At 41.1% G+C, this 17,279-nt stretch overlaps 2 protein-coding genes across 3 annotated transcripts; both read left to right on the top strand.

Moving 5' to 3' along the window:
• Positions 1-649: 649 nt before the first annotated feature.
• Positions 650-13,680, top strand: LOC102194726 (WD repeat-containing protein 47-like). 2 transcript variants are annotated; one of them, XM_005730308.1, is made up of 16 exons: positions 650-864; positions 2,718-2,908; positions 2,993-3,076; positions 3,178-3,262; positions 3,824-4,132; positions 4,350-4,789; positions 5,487-5,583; positions 6,489-6,661; positions 6,747-7,004; positions 7,322-7,388; positions 8,738-8,895; positions 9,296-9,465; positions 9,574-9,744; positions 9,977-10,108; positions 11,649-11,867; positions 11,975-13,680. In XM_005730308.1, exons 2-16 carry the CDS (start codon positions 2,751-2,753, stop codon positions 12,115-12,117), a joined length of 2,664 nt encoding a protein of 887 aa, XP_005730365.1. In that variant the 5' UTR covers positions 650-864; positions 2,718-2,750; the 3' UTR covers positions 12,118-13,680. The 2 variants fall into 2 exon arrangements, with proteins under 2 accessions (XP_005730365.1, XP_013765560.1); XM_013910106.1 differs by having other exon boundaries at positions 8,738-8,931.
• A 1,657-nt stretch (positions 13,681-15,337) lies between these two features.
• On the top strand, positions 15,338-17,090 carry lim2.2 (lens intrinsic membrane protein 2.2). Its single transcript, XM_005730307.1, has 4 exons — positions 15,338-15,515; positions 16,020-16,160; positions 16,488-16,622; positions 16,965-17,090. The coding sequence occupies exons 1-4, from the start codon at positions 15,338-15,340 to the stop codon at positions 17,033-17,035; spliced, it is 525 nt and encodes a 174-aa protein (XP_005730364.1). The 3' UTR covers positions 17,036-17,090.
• Positions 17,091-17,279: the final 189 nt, after the last annotated feature.

The following is a 17,279-nucleotide window of genomic DNA, read 5'->3' as shown; positions in this document are numbered from 1 at the left end:
TAATTAGATGGAGTACTTTAGATAACGGCAAAGTTATTGTGTTTAGATTAACTTGTTTCCAGTGAAAGCTATATATTTAGCTAAAGTAACAAGGCTGGATTTCTAGGAGCAACTTTATCTGACCCCGAGTACCTCGGGCCAAAGGCTCCACTGTAAATGGGAGCATAAAATTATTTTAACTTAGTTTATGAATCAGTCCAGTGTCGCTACTAAGGCTGTTAATAACACTGTGATTATTTGACTAAAAAGAATACACATTGTTGTTTTGCTTAACAAATTATTTTAGCCATGGCCAATAAAATGTAGTTAATGACTACAGTAATGAAAATTTGCCATTAAACAAGGGAACTCAAAGAGTAATTTTAAAAGGGTTCAGCCACCTTTTTCATCATTTTGAGTGAATATATATATAAACCATTTTCTATATTCTAATTAGATGCCCAACTTTCTGATAAAAAATGTATATATTAGCTTGACAGCAATTTAAAAACTCGTCTTAGAGATGTTCAAAGAAAATAGCATTTTTATTGTCTTTCTTTGTTATTTATCTTATTTCTTAAAATAAAATAAAAATAAATCCTATCCTTTTTTATCTCCCTGAATTTCCTTTGAAAGTTGTCGCGTCCGTGCTGTAGGTGTGACCGCTGGGCGTCGTTGCTACAGTTGATTGGTGGTTTGCGGCTACGTCCGCATGGCAACCGCGAGCTGTGTACAAGAAACGAGGCAGGAGAAAGGAGCTTTCTGGCAACGCAGTAAAGCCTTTCAGCAGTCAAATACATCCCTGCCGTCTTCTTCGTGGACGTCGCTACATCTGGAGACCGCGGGCTTTAATGCGGCGGGCTGTAGGCGCAGACTGACTGACAGGTGAGATGCTGGCACTGTTTCAAGGCGGTGTTTAGCACTGCGCTGTAGTCTAGCACGGTGTGTCCCCAGTAAGGGAGACAATGATTGGCATGCTTATCATTTTTAGCCCTGCATTTGTGTCCAGTGGTGTTAATAGTCGTCACTGGCTGCCGTGCTCGAATAAACAAGGTGTGTCCGAGGACAGATAAAGTGCTGAGGCTGTCAGGTTTGGGCCGCAGACCTGCTCTCACATCCCGGCCCGGAGCTGGGTGGATGTACTGTCTGTGTGTGGAGGGAACAGGGCGGCGTCATAAGCTGCTCTCCCAGCCTCTCTATGCGCTTCCTTAAACATACAGGGCAAGTGCACCATACATAATGAAGACCCCTCCATGTCTTTGCTGTAGCTGCCTGGGTGATGTTGCAGTGACTAACCATTTAAAGACCCAACCTTGGAACTGCATCTTTGATATGTTCCAGTATTTAAACTATGAGCCATTTAGGGACATTATGCATATGTGCAGAAACACCACAGATGCCCTTTGAAGCATAAAGCAAGCCTCCAGCAAAAGGGACATCACAGAAAAATACAGTTTAGTGACCGAGTTTAAAAGTGCAAAGGAGTACTATGAACTTACTTGAACCATCATAATAGACTAGAGTAAGAATTTAATTAAAGTGCAAAAATTTGCATTTTGCAAAATTAGACACCAGGATCATCAATGGGAAGGTTAACGTTCTCTAGGCGTTAAGAAAGAAAACACCTAATAACCTCGAACAGTATACTGATCTGGAAATTGGAGTGACACAAGGGAAAAGCATGTAGCATTATCTGTTAACCATAGTACAGACAGTGTGATGAGTCTCACAGAGTCCAGTGATGTGAGAGAGGACGTAAGCAGAGAGATGAATTCTGAAGTGTAGATAAGTTGCAATGTAGGGACAGTTTCATTGTGCTGACGGACAGTGGCCTAAATTATGCTGGAAAAGCTCCCAACAAGTTTTTGGAGGTAGAGAAGTAGAATATTCTACAGTGGCCAGTTTAACCAGCTGGTCTGTATTCTGTCAAGTATGAATTTCACTTGGTGTAAGCAAACCCAAAGGGAGAAAGACACATGAACAAACAACGGCTGCAGTAAAGCTTGTGAAAATAGAAATAATTTAAAACATGGTTTATGATTAAGTGATTGTTTTCCAGTTACATTTTCAATTGGATATGAAAACAATGTGTTGTGTTGGTTTACAGATCGAGAATTATAAAAAATTATAAAAACTGGAATTCACCTCCGTTTTTGTTTGTCATGTATTTTTTGCAAACAGGTGTGAAAAATTTGGGAATGCATAAACCAAAATGTCAAATATAAGGGTCAAAGGTTAGATTGGTTTTGGAAAATGTGAAAGATGAAATACATTTTGGACTTTTAACTGTATTTATATATGTTTTACAGCTTTTCTCACAGAAAAAGAACTCCTCCTTAGCCAATTACACTACAGCAAAGCAAATAAAGTAATAAGTTAACACTTGAATAAAGAAATGTCTTTCTTTAAATGGATCTACAGGAAAAACAGACATTTTCAAACAAAACAAACAAACAAAAACTTTGTTTTATAATTAGAGGACAGTTTGGGTTATGAGCCACCAGAATTTCTGTAATTTTACACATTTGTTTCTTACAATTTAAGGCCAAAGAGTCATGCTGACAGATTATTTTTCCATTTCTTTTCACTTACTACAGTATTAATATTACAATTAGAATAATTTCCTTAAGATTGGGAACATCAGCATAAGTCTTTCTTCTTTTGCTGTGACCTTTCCATTAACAGGCTTCTGCCTTGTCTCTCTGTTGTTTTTTTTTTTGTTTTGTTTATTTGTACAGCCAGCTATAAGCTGCCCCCAAAAGATCTGCAACATGACAGCAGAGGAGACGATCAACATAAAGGAGGCTGAGGTGATCAAGCTGATCCTGGACTTTCTCAACTCCAGGAAGCTGCACATTAGCATGCTGGCTCTGGAGAAGGAAAGCGGTGTTATCAATGGACTATACTCTGATGATATGCTTTTCCTCAGGTACACACACTCATATGGCACAAGCGGGATAGAGAGAAGTTTTTCACAGGATTCTTAAATTGTTCATTTGTTGTTTTTAATCAGGCAACTCATTCTGGATGGCCAGTGGGAGGAGGTGATGCAGTTCATTCAACCGTTAGAAGGAATGGACAAGTTTGACAAGAAAAGGTGAGAGAAGCTATATGTGGCTGTTTCGTACCGGTCTTCACACAACAAAGAACATTTTTAAGCGTACTTGTTTGTTAGCACGTTTGCACTTGTGTTTCCAGGTTTCGCTACATCATATTTAAGCAGAAGTTTCTGGAAGCTTTGTGTGTTAATAATGCCATGTCGGCTGCTGAAGACCCTCTAAATGTATGTGTACTTTTATATATACTTATGTCTTTGAAATGTATTATGAACTAGATGCATGTTTCCTAGCAGCTGCTCGTTGCTCAGTATAGCAGCCTGTGGTTATAAAGCTACGTTAATGTAAATTCTCTGCAGTAAAGAGAATTTTAATCTTGACTAAAAAGAAATTACACATTATAGTACTTGTTAAAGTATAGCAAGTATAATCTCTGAGATACTAGTTTAGCAACAGTTTCTTTCTATGATTCGCATTATTTTTTTGGATGATGCCTACTTTTTTAGAGCGAACCAGTGTTAAAAAAAAACAGTCTGTTACGGGCCACATAAGCTCTCTACTTGAGTACAGAGAAGTAAAATTGGCAGGTGGGTTGGTATCTCCTTAAGCTGGTAAAAAGCCAGTTTCACAGCAGGCTTTACTCACTCCCATCCTATTGTGTGATAATCTGTGCTTGTAAGGAACAGCTAATGTCATCCTTTATCTGTCAAAACACCAGTGGGCTTCTGTATTGAGCACCCCAAAATATAATCACTGTCTTGCCCGCCTGAATTTTTCTGCTTTTACAGCTAGAGATCACCATGCAAGAGGCAGTAAAGTGCCTGCACAGTCTGGAGGAGTTCTGCCCGACCAAGGAGGACTACAGTAAGCTGTGTCTCCTCCTCACACTGCCACGCCTCACCCATCACGCAGAGTTCAAAGACTGGAATCCGAGCACGGCACGAGTGCATTGCTTCGAAGAGGCCTGCGCGATGGTAGCTGAGTTCATCCCTGCAGACAGAAAGCTGAGTGAGGCGGGCTTCAGGGCTAGCGGGAACCGCCTCTTCCAGCTGCTAATCAAAGGGATCCTTTATGAGTGCTGTGTCGAGTTCTGTCAGGTAATCTGATGCGCTATTAGTGAAAAGGGTTACAGTTAGGCTTAAGTGGCTGATAAAAGGCTCAAACCTGCAGAGGTGTTCAAAACTACTAAAAAAGGGTTTTATTGCAAAGTAACCTATTACTTTTTTTTGTTTAAAAAAACAAACTGTCTGGTTTTTGCACATTTGTGTCTCCGAAAAAATAGAATAGGTTTTAAGAAGCTTTTCTGTTTTGTAGAGTAAAGCAACAGGAGAGGAGATCACAGAGGGCGAGGTGCTGCTTGGCGTGGATTTGCTGTGTGGGAACGGCTGTGATGAGCTAGATTTGTCGCTGCTCTCCTGGCTGCAGAATCTTTCCCCGGGTGCCTTCACCTGCGCCTTCCAGCAGAAGACCCTCAACATCCACGTGGACCGGCTGGTGAAGCCCAGCAAAGCTGGCCACGCCGACCTCCTTACTCCATTAATCAACCGTCTGTCCCCGTGCCCTACCTCACCCTTTCATCAAAGACCTCATTCGGCCGACACCTACATGTCGAGATCCCTCAACCCAGCTCTGGACGGCCTGTCTCACGGTTTGGCGGCCCAGGACAAGAGAGGCCTGGAGACAAACATGAAGTTCGCTCTTAGCCGGAGCCTCGTGGAGAATAACGTGCATCAGCAGGACGATTCACCTGAGAGGTAAAGTCAAAGAAACTGGAAAGGGATATTTCGTACATCTTGTTGGGAGTAAATATAAATGTTATTTTGCAAAATAAACACTGAACTTTCCCTGGTGTCAGGAAAACAAATTGCACTCATTCAGCATTCTAATTAGAACTATGCAGTCGAATCAAACTTATAAACCCCAGAATAAAAATGCTGCTTGACCGGTCCATGCAAAGATTCATTATTTAAATCCTGCCTACAAACGACTAACCACGCAGGCTATTATGTAAAACCTTTTCTTTATTTAAAATCCCTCTAATGTATGTTATTATACTTTTTAAAAATATATATATATTTAGGATAGATGTCTGCCAGACTGTTGCTAGTTTGTTTTACAAGGTGACTGCAAATAAAATGTCACAATTCTAAGGTTGAGACAGGATGTTGGCCCCACCTGTTGGATGTAGTCAAGCTGTCCAACTAGGCGCAAAAATGCATCAGTGTTGATGTGATATGCACATATATGAGATCATAGTTAATGGATTTTATGCAAAACAGCAGAAATATTATTGTAGCTGACACAAATCTAGACTAATCTTCAATCACAGGTTAATTAAGAGCTTTTTAATTTGACTTTGCTATTATTGTTTGCATAACCCTTATAGATAAAATGTTTTTGACTTGAGATATAAAATCAGATAAACTGATTGATACGTCTTCCTAACTATAGGAAGCACCCACAAGGGCTGGATGGACCAAACAGCACACGCACACCTCTGACTCCTGGAAAAGATGGTGGGCCACCGAGCAGCACAGAAACACATGAGGTATGAACTGCAGGCCGTAAGCAGCAGACTTATGTGCATGGTTTAAGCCTGAAATCAGCCAGTGTCATCTGTTGTTTAAAGGTGAAAGTGAATGAATGCCAGGCTTCACCTCCGGGTTCTCAGAACAAAGTTGTTTCTCGACTGTTACGAAGAAAAAGCAACAGTTAGCTGTCTGGTCACTTGAGTCAAAGTCAGTGAAAGATTTTCAGTCTGGAGTTAAAGACACAGAATGAATCCCCCCTGAACTGTGTGGTCTTAACGCCTTTATTGCATTATAAATCCTGCCTGAATTCTATACTACACGTCCACATAGGGCACTTGCACCTTGCTGCCCCCTGTCCCAGTGTAGCGAGGTGGAGCTCATGGACACTGGAAACACATAATCTGCTTTGATATGCAGCCACATCCAAAGATGGCCTCCTGCTTTCATCATCACTCATCTTTATACATTTCAGGTCCCATCTAGAAGAGCATAGTACTTTAAGATTATATCACCACGTGTGTGTGTGTGTGTGTGTGTGTGTGCATGAAAAGTGGTGAGAGGCCTGAAGGATAATATACTGTTGACTCAATGCAATGAGTTCCTTGAAAACTTTTTTATGGGGTGGATGATGGAGGACAAGGCCTTGGGAGTTGAAGAGTTGTCAGCAGTGGCTCTGGGAACGAGTTTTCCTTTTATAATCTGGTGTGTGTGTGTGTGTTTTGTGTGTGTCTGGACACTTCCAAGCTTTGAAGCACAGAACAGTGAAAGGCACTATGAATTATTCAGCCTACAGGGCCTGCTTTGGTAAAATAGAAAATACAGTTTCAGGGATTTCTACATTTTCTGCAGAAACAATTCAACTGTTTGGGGTTTTTTTGGGGGGGTGCTCATTTTGGTGGCTTGTGTCCTTGTCTGTGTCCAGCGTCGTGACTCCACTGAGCACATCCAGGAGTATTACAGACAGCGGCTCCGCGTGCAGCAACATCTGGAACAGAAGCAGCAGCAGAAGCAGCTTTACCAGCAGATGCTGCTGGAGGGGGGAGTGAAGCCCCAGGATGGAGCCCAGCACAACCTCACAGAAACCTTCCTCAGCAGGTGAGGATGTCATTCCTACAGGATTTGATGTCAGCGAGGAATGAAACGCAAGCCGGGTGCTACGACAGAGCTTGTCTTTGTCTAGATCCATCCAGAAGTTGGAAGAGATGAATGTGGGCATCGACCACCGTGGAGAGGACATGATGGCGCAGCTGGGCCAGCAGTGGAACGGGCTGACGGGGAACAACAGCACATCTAGCCCCAGGGTGCCTGACACCCGTCACACCCCAGATAAAGGACCGCTGAGGGACAAGCCAGGTGGGGTGAGCAGCAGCACGCCAGTAAGCACCGGGAGCCACAGCTTGCCGTTGCTCAGTGAGTCCCCAGTTCCTCCCAATAAAAGGTAAGAGCCTCCTGCTATTGGTCTCCACCGAAACATCTTAACTTGTTAGAAGTTAGGCTCACATTTTGCTGGTGTGTAGGGAATGCTTCTAGTGACTGTTCAGCTGCTAATTAATTGAAATAGAACATGTATCAAAAAGAAGAATCAGATTTCAAAAGGCTATGTTTGCTATGTGTAATGCAGCTTTCTTCATAGCCAGCATTTGCTAATTATTATCAAATATTTGAAACATGTCACTCCGAGCTCTTATTGGTGGGAACCAAAAAAACCCCAATGTTTATGACTTGTTTATGCATTGTTCTTTTTTGTGCTCAAAGAATCACTGGCTCTGGTCCTACAGTCCAGGATGACTCCACAAGCTCTGCAACACGTAGCACACACGAGGTATGTAAGCACGCTCTGTTGATATTTAACTTCCATACATTCCACATACAGTGGTATGCAAAAGTTTGGACACCGCTGATAATTTTCATGATTTCCCTTCATAAATTCATTGGTTGTTTGGATCAGCAATTTTATGTAAATATATCATATAGCAGATGAACACAATGATATTTGAAATGAAGTTTATAGGATTTACAGAAAGTGTGCAATAAGATAAGATAAGATAACCTTTATTAGTCCCACACGTGGGAAATTTGTTTTGTCACAGCAGGAAGTAGTTACTTAAACTAAATTGGGCAGGTGCATAAATTTGGCCACCCCAACAGAAATCTTCCATCAATATTTAGAAGATCCTCCTTTTGCAGAAATAACAGCCTCCAAACCTGAACACTTCCTATAGCTTCCAATGAGAGTCTGGATTCTGGTTAAAGGTATTTTGGACCTTTCGTCTTTACAAAACATCTCCAGTTCAGTCAGGTATGATGGTTTCCGAGCATGGACAGCCCACTTTAAGTCACACCATAGATTTTTAATAATATTCAGGTCTGGGGACTGAGATGGCCAATCCACTACCTTGTACTTGTTCCTCTGCATGAATGCCTTAGTGGATTTTGAGCAGTGTTTACGGTCGTTGTCTTGTTGAAGTATCCAGCCCCAGCGCAACTTCAACCTCAAGAGACACTGTTTGTGGCTTATCTAAGATTTTTCTTGACCTGTCACTTCCAGCCTTAACTTGAACTGTGCCTGTGGTCTTCCATTTCCTCACTATGTTGCTCAAAGCGGAAACTGACAGCTGAAATATCTGAGATAGCTTTTTGTATACTTCCCTAAACCATGATGTTGAACAATCTTTGTTTTCAGGTCATTTGAGAGTTGTTTTGAGGCTCCCATGTAGCCACTCTTGAAAGAAGATGCAAAGAGGAGAAAAACATGCAATTGGCCACCTTAAATGCCCTTTCTCATGACTAGATTCACCTGCGTATGTAGGTCAAGGGTCAATGAGCTTACCAAACAAATTTTATGTTCCAATAATTAGTGCTAAAGGTATTCAAATCAATAAAACGACAAGGGTTCCCAAATTTATGCACCTGCCTAATTTAGTTTAAGTTACTATTGCACACTTTCTGTAAATCCTAAAAACGTCATTTCACTTCTCAAATATCATTGTGTTCGTCTGCTATATGATATATTTAAATGAAATTGCTGATCCGAACAACCAATGAATTTATGAAGGAAAATCATGAAAATTATCAGGGGTGCCCAAACGTTTGCATACCACTGTGAATGCTTAAACGCAGCTGCAAACTTCATGACAATGTTTGGTTTATTTTTTTTATCTTCCTGTGAAGCCCGCAAAGTGCAAAACACAGTTTGTTAAGGTGAGCCAGCTCGAGGACACACAGGCAGTGCGCGCAGTGGCCTTCCATCCCGCCGGTGCGCTGTATGCCGTCGGCTCCAACTCAAAAACCCTGAGAGTGTGTGCCTACCCGGAAACACTAACTGCCAGGTGGGAGCGGCTTACAGGGACCTACAAATCCACACTGTGAGATATTTAATTTGTAATTGAAAGCCACAGAGATACATGTAATTTTTGTATCTCTAGAGCAATTTTGATGACTTGAACAGCTTACTTCCTTTTCTTACTTTGAAAAAAGACAACGACCCAATATGAGCAAGCATTTGGCGACAGTGGGAAGGAAAAACTCCCTTTTAAGAGGAAGAAACCTCAGGGAAGAGCAGCCATCTGCTGCAACCGGTTTCATCAAAATGAAAAATAAAATTCACTCATGGAAAAAATCCAAAATAGGTGGATTCAAGGAACCTTTTTAATTTTTTTTCTTAAAGGTAGAAGTCATGCCTTCATCATTTTTTTTTCTGTCTGTGTCCATGTTTGTTTGCTTCTTTAGTGGTTCTGGTGGAGTGAAGCAGCCGGCTGTGCGCTTCAGGCGGAACAAACATCACAAGGGCTCAATCTACTGCGTCGCTTGGAGCCACTGTGGACAGCTTTTGGCCACTGGCTCCAATGATAAATATGTCAAAGTCTTGCCTTTCAATGCAGACACCTGCAATGCCACAGGTACACACAATAAGGAAAATATTAGAAAAATAAGTTTAAGCTGATGCAGAAACTCATGTTTCTTCTGTTGCTAAACTGCTTGGAAACATCTGTACTCTTGTGATTCAGGCCCAGACCTGGAGTTTAGCATGCATGACGGCACTATTAGAGATTTGGCTTTTATGGAAGGTCCTGAAAGTGGAGGATCTATTTTGATCAGTGCTGGAGCCGGGGACTGCAACATCTACACTACTGACTGTCAGAGAGGACAGGGCCTTCATGCCCTGAGCGGACACACTGGTATGTCCCCGTTTACCTGCAGCTGAGAGATTGGTCTAAGCAAACTCTGGATAGGGGTTTTCAAAGTGTGGTCCCCAGTAGTGTTTTATGGTATTGTCTGCTTCATTCATCCACTGTAGGTTCTTTGAAACACAAATTTAGCACGAGTACCAACATTTATCGCATTTATTGCAAAGTTGTTGAAAAGAGTTGTTGTGAACAGAGCTCAGATATTATGTGCTGTTTTGAACAGGTCACATTCTGACTCTGTACACATGGGGAGGGTGGATGATTGCTTCAGGCTCACAGGACAAAACTGTCCGCTTCTGGGACCTGCGGGTGCCCAGCTGTGTTCGGGTGGTGGGCACAACTTTGCATGGCACAGGTGAGTCATACTGAAACTTGCTACTTTGTTTGATTGGAAATGGTTTTTACCACACTGCTACAGGTTAGAGTGGTTTTACAGGAAGACACTTACACTTTTATGAAGAGCACGACTTCCATAAATTAAAGACAGAAATCAACTGACGCTTCAGGGCAAGGCAAGGCAAGGCAAATTTAGTTGTATAGCACAATTCAACAACAAGGTGATTCAAAGTGCTTTACAGAGACATTAGAAACAAAAACAAATAAAAAGCATGATTTAAAATGGGCAAGTCAAAAAATATTTGAAAACTACAGTTAGTTATTTTCTGAGGTTATTTAATATAAAAAAATAATATACTAAGATATACATGATTTTGTATGTAATTACATCAGTATACATTTATTACATTCTCAGAAATTTTGAACTAATCCAGTAAAAATAGAAATATGGGGAGGAGGCACCAGTTTTTTTGAAATGTTGGCCATGTTGCCCAGCTATCTTGAACACAGTGGATGAGATGGACATTGTTGCTCTGCCTGGTCTTGGTTTTTTATGTATGTGGCTAGAGACCAACCATATATGTTGTTAATCGCAAATAGCTCTTTCACACTATATATTTGCTATTTCCACTTTATCCTCTTCCTCCTCATCTATGGCCTCGTCATGAACTGAAGTGAGAGCTCTAACACATGGAAACATGCATAAATGTGCATTCCCCTACAGCAGCCACTGTAGCTAGGATGATATTTTAAACGCTGTAACTTTTAAAAATATATTGAAATATGCATCCAGTACAGTTATATATTTATACAGTTTATATTTAAAAATAAATGTTTAAAAATGTTAGCTGCAGGTAGTGTTAAAGTTTTATCTTATTTGTAGTATTTTCAGCTGAGTCTGCATTCGTTTTGTAATATTTTGTTGTTTAAATCTAAGCAAAAAGATGACAAAGTTAGCCGCAAAGATGCATTATCGATGGCCCTTTACTCTTAAATGTGGCAAATCCAGTTATTGCTGTTATTTCCAGGCTGCGGCCCTCTCTTTGTCCTGATTGCTCTCCTAGCATTAGCATTACCTCAGCTATCTGTTCTACCCAGTTACAGCAAAAAATCATTTAGATGATGATTAACAGTTCAATAAAATCTTGTTTGCTGTCTGGGTTATTTGTGATAACATTAATCCACTGATATCGCATTATCAAACACCTACCTGTCTGATAGCGACATGAAGGACACCTAAAGTAGGAGCATATCTGCTGCCTGCATGTTTGTAGTTTGTCAGCAGCCTGTCTCTTATGAAACTCTTAATATGAACAGCTGATGAAACCATAATCAAGCGCTGCACTCCAGTAAATTGAAATAATAAAACAAGTGTTTATCACTGTGGTGTAGTATTCGCTGATGACAACTGTAAAACATTTTGTCACAGTTTCCCTTTGCAAATGCAAAATGCCTGGATAACGTTTAAGGCTTTGAGTGTCAGAAACTGCTCCTGTCAGCAAAATACTTTTTAAGCTGTATCCAACAACATGACGTTCTTCACACTGTACGTTACTCAGGAAGTGCAGTTGCTTCAGTGGCAGTGGATCCCAGCGGCCGCCTGCTCGCCACCGGTCAGGAGGACAGCACCTGCATGCTGTACGACATTAGAGGAGGCCGCATAGTGCAGACGTACCGCCCCCACAGCACTGACATACGCTCTGTGCGCTTCTCACCGGGAGCCCATCATCTCCTCACTGGTTCCTATGACAACAGGATCATAATCAGCGACCTTCAAGGTAGCTTGAAATAAGTCATTGTTTGAAGTGAAAAATCTAATTTTGAAGCGCTTAAAATTGTGTTTGTAAGCTCCTCCTGTGTGATATTTCCCCCTTCTCTGACCCAGGTGACCTAACCAAGCCCCTCCCTCAGACGGTGGCAGGGGAGCACTGGGACAAGGTGATCCAGTGTAGGTGGCACCCACACGATCGGACCTTTGTCTCCTCGTCTGCGGATCGAACCGTCATCCTCTGGGCTCCAGGCCCGTGAGATTTAGAGAAAGAGCACAAGAGCACAGTTTCCACATACACCCCAGCTCCGAGGTGTATTGGTGTGCAAAACATGCATATCGTAAACGTCAAGTTGTTTATATGTTTAGAGATAAGTGCACGTGTGCGTACAGTAGGGTGACAGGTGCACTTTTGAGCCAGAAAAGCCAGTCACTTTAAGGAGGACACTTTCTACGTATGTGTGTATATGAATGTCCATATATGTCTTTGGGTATGTGCCAATGTGTGCTCAAGCAACCATGAATTTCTGGAAATCTGAGTGTATATGGCTTTGCAGTTTGAGTCAAATTTAAGGAAAAATGTGAGGTTGAATTTCTAAATATACATAGAACATGTCTGTGTTCGCTTGATACCTTTCAGCTTGTGACTTTTATAATTTCAGCAAAGATTAAATGGCAAATGTGATACAGAGTATAAAGATGGCCGCTAATGCCCATCTTAAAAAGCACTTTACTTTACTTTGACTGCGAGCATACTTATTTTATATTTTAGCTCATCTGTCACACTGCCCAAGCAAGTACACTCAAAACATGGAGGTAAACAAAGAAGTAGGGTTGGTGTAATGTGACATTTAGCATCTTAACACAGCAACTCTTTTGATAATTTCTGCAGGAGGGAGTGACAGAATTTAATGTTCTGGAGAGAAGCCACATTTGGTTATGCATATCATAACGTGCCTTTTTTGTAACTGTTGTGTAGTTTTTTGGATGTCTGGATTGATAGATTTGTTTTTTTAATTTGCAGCTTTATTTTGGTATTTTATCACATGCCTTTTGTCAGCTGCAAGTTCAAACAAGGTTACTGCACCCATCAGCATCACTTATATGCATACAACAGTTTATTCACTTACATGAAAGCTCCAAAAAAAGAGTACCACTGGGTGTGAGTTACAGGCAGCACCCGAACAAGTCGAGTTAAGCTTTAGGAACCTCTTCTTGGGAACTCTGGTTCGAGCGCATGGAAGTGTTTACCTGCAGTGGGTCGATAAATTTGACAAGAAAAAAAAGTCTTAAATCAGAGATGTGGATTCACGAGAACCCGTGTCCCAGAGAAGGTTTAGGGATTTATAGTGAACTTTACAATAGAGTCCACTAAATGCAGACAACCATGAGAGTCTCTGTATTTTGGATCAGCAGGCTAATGTCAAATCAGTGGTAATGATGCACTTTAAAGAGATGCTTCAGGACTGCACAGTGTGAAACACCAGTGTCATTGGCTTGTTTAACTTTTAGCTTCACTTTTTTGAGCAGCCTGGTGCAAGTGTGAGACAGAGACGAGGGTACAGGCTGAGAAAACGACTGACCTTTGTGGGATTATCGTATTGTGCTTTACATTTTACCTTATCTGTGACTCTTGATGGCATATTCCGTGTCACTGTCCACCTGTAATAGTTACATGCACAAATGTGTCACAAGTAAGACAAGTGCCAAGGGGTCATTAGGGTTCAAACTGTTAAAAAAATAAAGTAGTGGCTGTCTAACACACCTTCTTTTAAGGAATACTTTGAAACAAACTGACAAAATAAAGATATCGAGTGAAGTAATTGATGTGTTTCATCTTTTTTTTTTTTTGTATCAATCACACACACACACCCACTGGCTGCTCGTTTAGCACAGCTTGTTAATACTGGGTTGGGTCCAGACATGTCAGCTTATACCTAATAAACTGACTGGTGAGTGTACATCACTGATTTAAATGATCTTAGAGCCTGTGCACACAGGTAGGTGCAAAGCAAACATAGTTATGTGCAAGTGCAGGGCGCACATGGGTTCACCTTTTCCTCTGTGCAATTGCCAACATAAGTCTGCTACTGCCTATCCCAGCACACTCCCATTGCTACATGGCAGTAATACAGTTTTTGGCCTTTGATAGAAAAGCAATTTATACATTTTCACAGCTTGCCAAATCTGAGCCAGTATTTTCTAGGAAAAAGTTTGAGAAAAAAAATGATAGGAAGTCATACAGCACATAGAGAAAAATCAAGTGCAAGAGTTCAGAGATGCACTGGGGTGATAAAAGGATGGAGGTAACTGCAGAGAAGAGAGCAAGAGGGGGATTTAGCATCACTCACATGCTGCGCTCGATCATTCCCTCTTTTGTGCAGTGGACAATGAGGGCCAGAGGTACGGGGGCTTAAAAAGGATACGCGCACTGTCACAGCCAACAAACCTGGAGAGCGACCAGCCAAAACCAGAGGTATCAGTTTAAAAATGTTCAAGTGTAAAAGAACGTAACTGAGTGTATTTGCCAGGAAAATATTAGTCTTTGAGGCCTTAAAGGGAAAAGGACAAAATTGCTTTTGAAGAGGAAAACCTACAAAGATATAGAAGACATGAGGTGTCAAGATTGGTGATTTTTATTTATATATTTATTTATTTTAACTGAGAAAGGATCTGTACAGCTTACAAACTGGACCTGTGACCCCAGTGTTGGTTCCTGTTACTTAATAGAAATATATGGGACTCAGGTATAAAATTTCTTTGGATGTTTGGAAATTTTTTGGCGAGAAGTATGGGAAAAGTCAGTGCATGAAGTTGCTGGTTTACTGGCTGGCTGACAGAGCAGCAGTGCTGACGGTTCAGTTACTCAGTGGTGGAAGATTAGTTTGTGGAGCACGGAGGGGAATTAGTGATGAACAATGGCTCTGAACTGCCTGTTAGGCAAGCTTTTTGTCATACAGCAGTTTGAGTCAAGTGTTTTTCTGACTATATCCAATTCTAGAATTAAATTAAAAGCACATTTATCTGATGTGGTGATACGAGATGTAACTTTTCCATCAAAATGCATCAAGATAATGTCTCGAGATTTAAAAAGGAAAACGTGCTTTAAACAGAAAGAGGTAGCTCCTCTGACTCGCAACAAGTTTTGGATTGCCTTTATTGCAGTTATAAGAACTAAGCCACGTGCATGTGTGGCAGGGACTTGCTCTTTGCTGTCTTACTAGATGTAGATTTGGTAATGGGTTTCTGTAATTAATGAGGAGCTTAGCTTTGTGCATTTTTATGTGATCATCTAAAAGACTCGAGGGTCGACAGGAGAAAAAACAAATCCAAAGACTGTGTGCAGCTGATCTTTCAGGAAATGAATATGTAAGTGTTGTGCACAAACTCTTAATTCTGTATTTTCCCCAACTCTGTCCTCTCTTCCCCGAGCAGCTGTTGAATGTTTAGGAGGACAGTCTCTTGCCAGGCGTCTCCACAATGCTGTATACTTTAGCAGGAGGAGGCACCCTCTGCGGCGTGGCCGCCCTCGTGCTTCTCATAGTTTCTACAGCGACGGACTTCTGGATGCAGTATCGATACTCTGGCAGCTCGGCCAATCAGGGGCTTTGGAGATTCTGCATCAACCACAAATGCCACGCCCACACCATCACTGTAGGTGAGTGGTCCACCTCAAGATTTTTTGTAACAAACTCATAAATTTAACTGTAACAAAAGTATCTGAATTCATGCAGACTATGTTGTGAGTAGAAAAATTAGTACAGCATAGAAAGCTAAAGCAAGTGCACATGGTTTATATGTAGGCTTAAAGACTGCAGTACCTCAGTTATTCAAAAAATAATGTTTAGCACGTTTAAAGGGCTACATACTGAACTTAGAGGATATTATGCTAGTATCGACCTAATATCAATATCAGTGTTGCTAGCGATACTGTCCACCTACCTCTACACTGCAACTGTGTGCTTTTTCTAAAAGTTAACTGGCTACAATTCTTATTTACAGTTAAATATTTTAAGCAGATGATTCTTAAGTGTTTTACACAAATAATCAAATTCATGGCAGGTTTTGTGACTTCTTGGTGAGGCAACACGAGCTGCACAATCAGTGCAAATGTAAGTGTATATTCAGCATGTGGACATGGTTCTGACCTTTTTGTTTCCAGCCTTCTGGGATGCCACACGGGCCTTCATGCTGCTGGCAGTGCTGAGCTGTTTTGCTGGCGTGGTGCTTGGACTGAGCGCTTTCACTAACGGCACCAAGAACAGGAGAGTGCGCACAGGTGGCATCGCCCTGGTCCTGTCAGGTAAACCAAGAGTGAGCAGATCAGAAAATACAAATTTCAATACAGTTTTATTTACACTCAATAATCACACCAACAGTCACACGACCAGTTGGGGGTGATAGGGGGCAGCCTGATGCCAGCCCTCTGTCTTGGGTTTTATTTTTGGAACTCTTCCCATCATGTAAAAGATTCCAGAAGCAATTATACATTCAAGTCCTGAATGCAAACTAATTAACTAAATGTCTTGTGTTGATTTTTTTTTCATATTTTGGGGGCAACATACAGGTCTCAAAGAAATATGTCTTCATGTTTTACCCAGTGGATTTTTTCTGTCTCCTCTGTTCTCAGGTTTTCTCGCTCTGCTGGCTTTGGCAATTTACACTGGTGTGACTGTTACCTTCTTTGGCAAACGCTTCTTGGACTGGCGCTTTTCCTGGTCCTACATCATAGGCTGGGTTGCCATTATTTTGGCCTTTGCAGCAGGTTTGAATTGTATTTATTTCTTATTGTAGGAGTCATGTTTAATGTGAGTGAATCACAAGCAACATGCTTTATTATTATTTTTTAAATATTTTATTATTTTTCTAATAAGTAATAAAACCAGAGCCTCAGTGTGAGGCTTTTGTCAAATATCAAACTTGATGATAAAATGACAAAAGGGCATTTTCTGGACACATTTAGGTGGACTAAGCAGCTTCTTGGCATTTCCTGCCTTAGTAACAATTACTCATGGCTACTCTGTCCTTCTAATGAGCTTTCATTGTTTGAGAGCCATCGTTTTTAAGAAGGTATTTTAATACTTATCTACATATCATTTCCTTTTAGGCGTGTTCCAACTCTGTGCCTACCAGCGGACCACTGCAGAACCTGCTCCCTCCAATAACCCGGAGAGCTGAACAGCACTAACGCACTGCTCCGCTTGCAGACTGTTGCTGCTTTTGAGTACCTAGGATGGAATAAATGAATATAGATTCCTTTCTTTCTGGTTTCCCTGTAATATATATTTGACAGCACGTGCTAGTACACCACTGCTTTTACTTTAATGTAGATACATAAACTGTAACTGTGTGAATTATTGATTTAAAACCAATTGAAAAATAATATTCCAGTTGGTTTTTAACACTTTATTTAACCAGAAAG

The sequence above is a fragment of the Pundamilia nyererei genome, unplaced genomic scaffold (assembly GCF_000239375.1).
Source record: "Pundamilia nyererei isolate P.nyererei 1_Seehausen unplaced genomic scaffold, PunNye1.0 scaffold00036, whole genome shotgun sequence".
NCBI classification, from domain to species: Eukaryota; Metazoa; Chordata; class Actinopteri; order Cichliformes; family Cichlidae; genus Pundamilia; species Pundamilia nyererei.
Note: the sequence above shows the minus strand (reverse complement) of the source record. Positions and strands in the feature narration are given on the sequence as shown.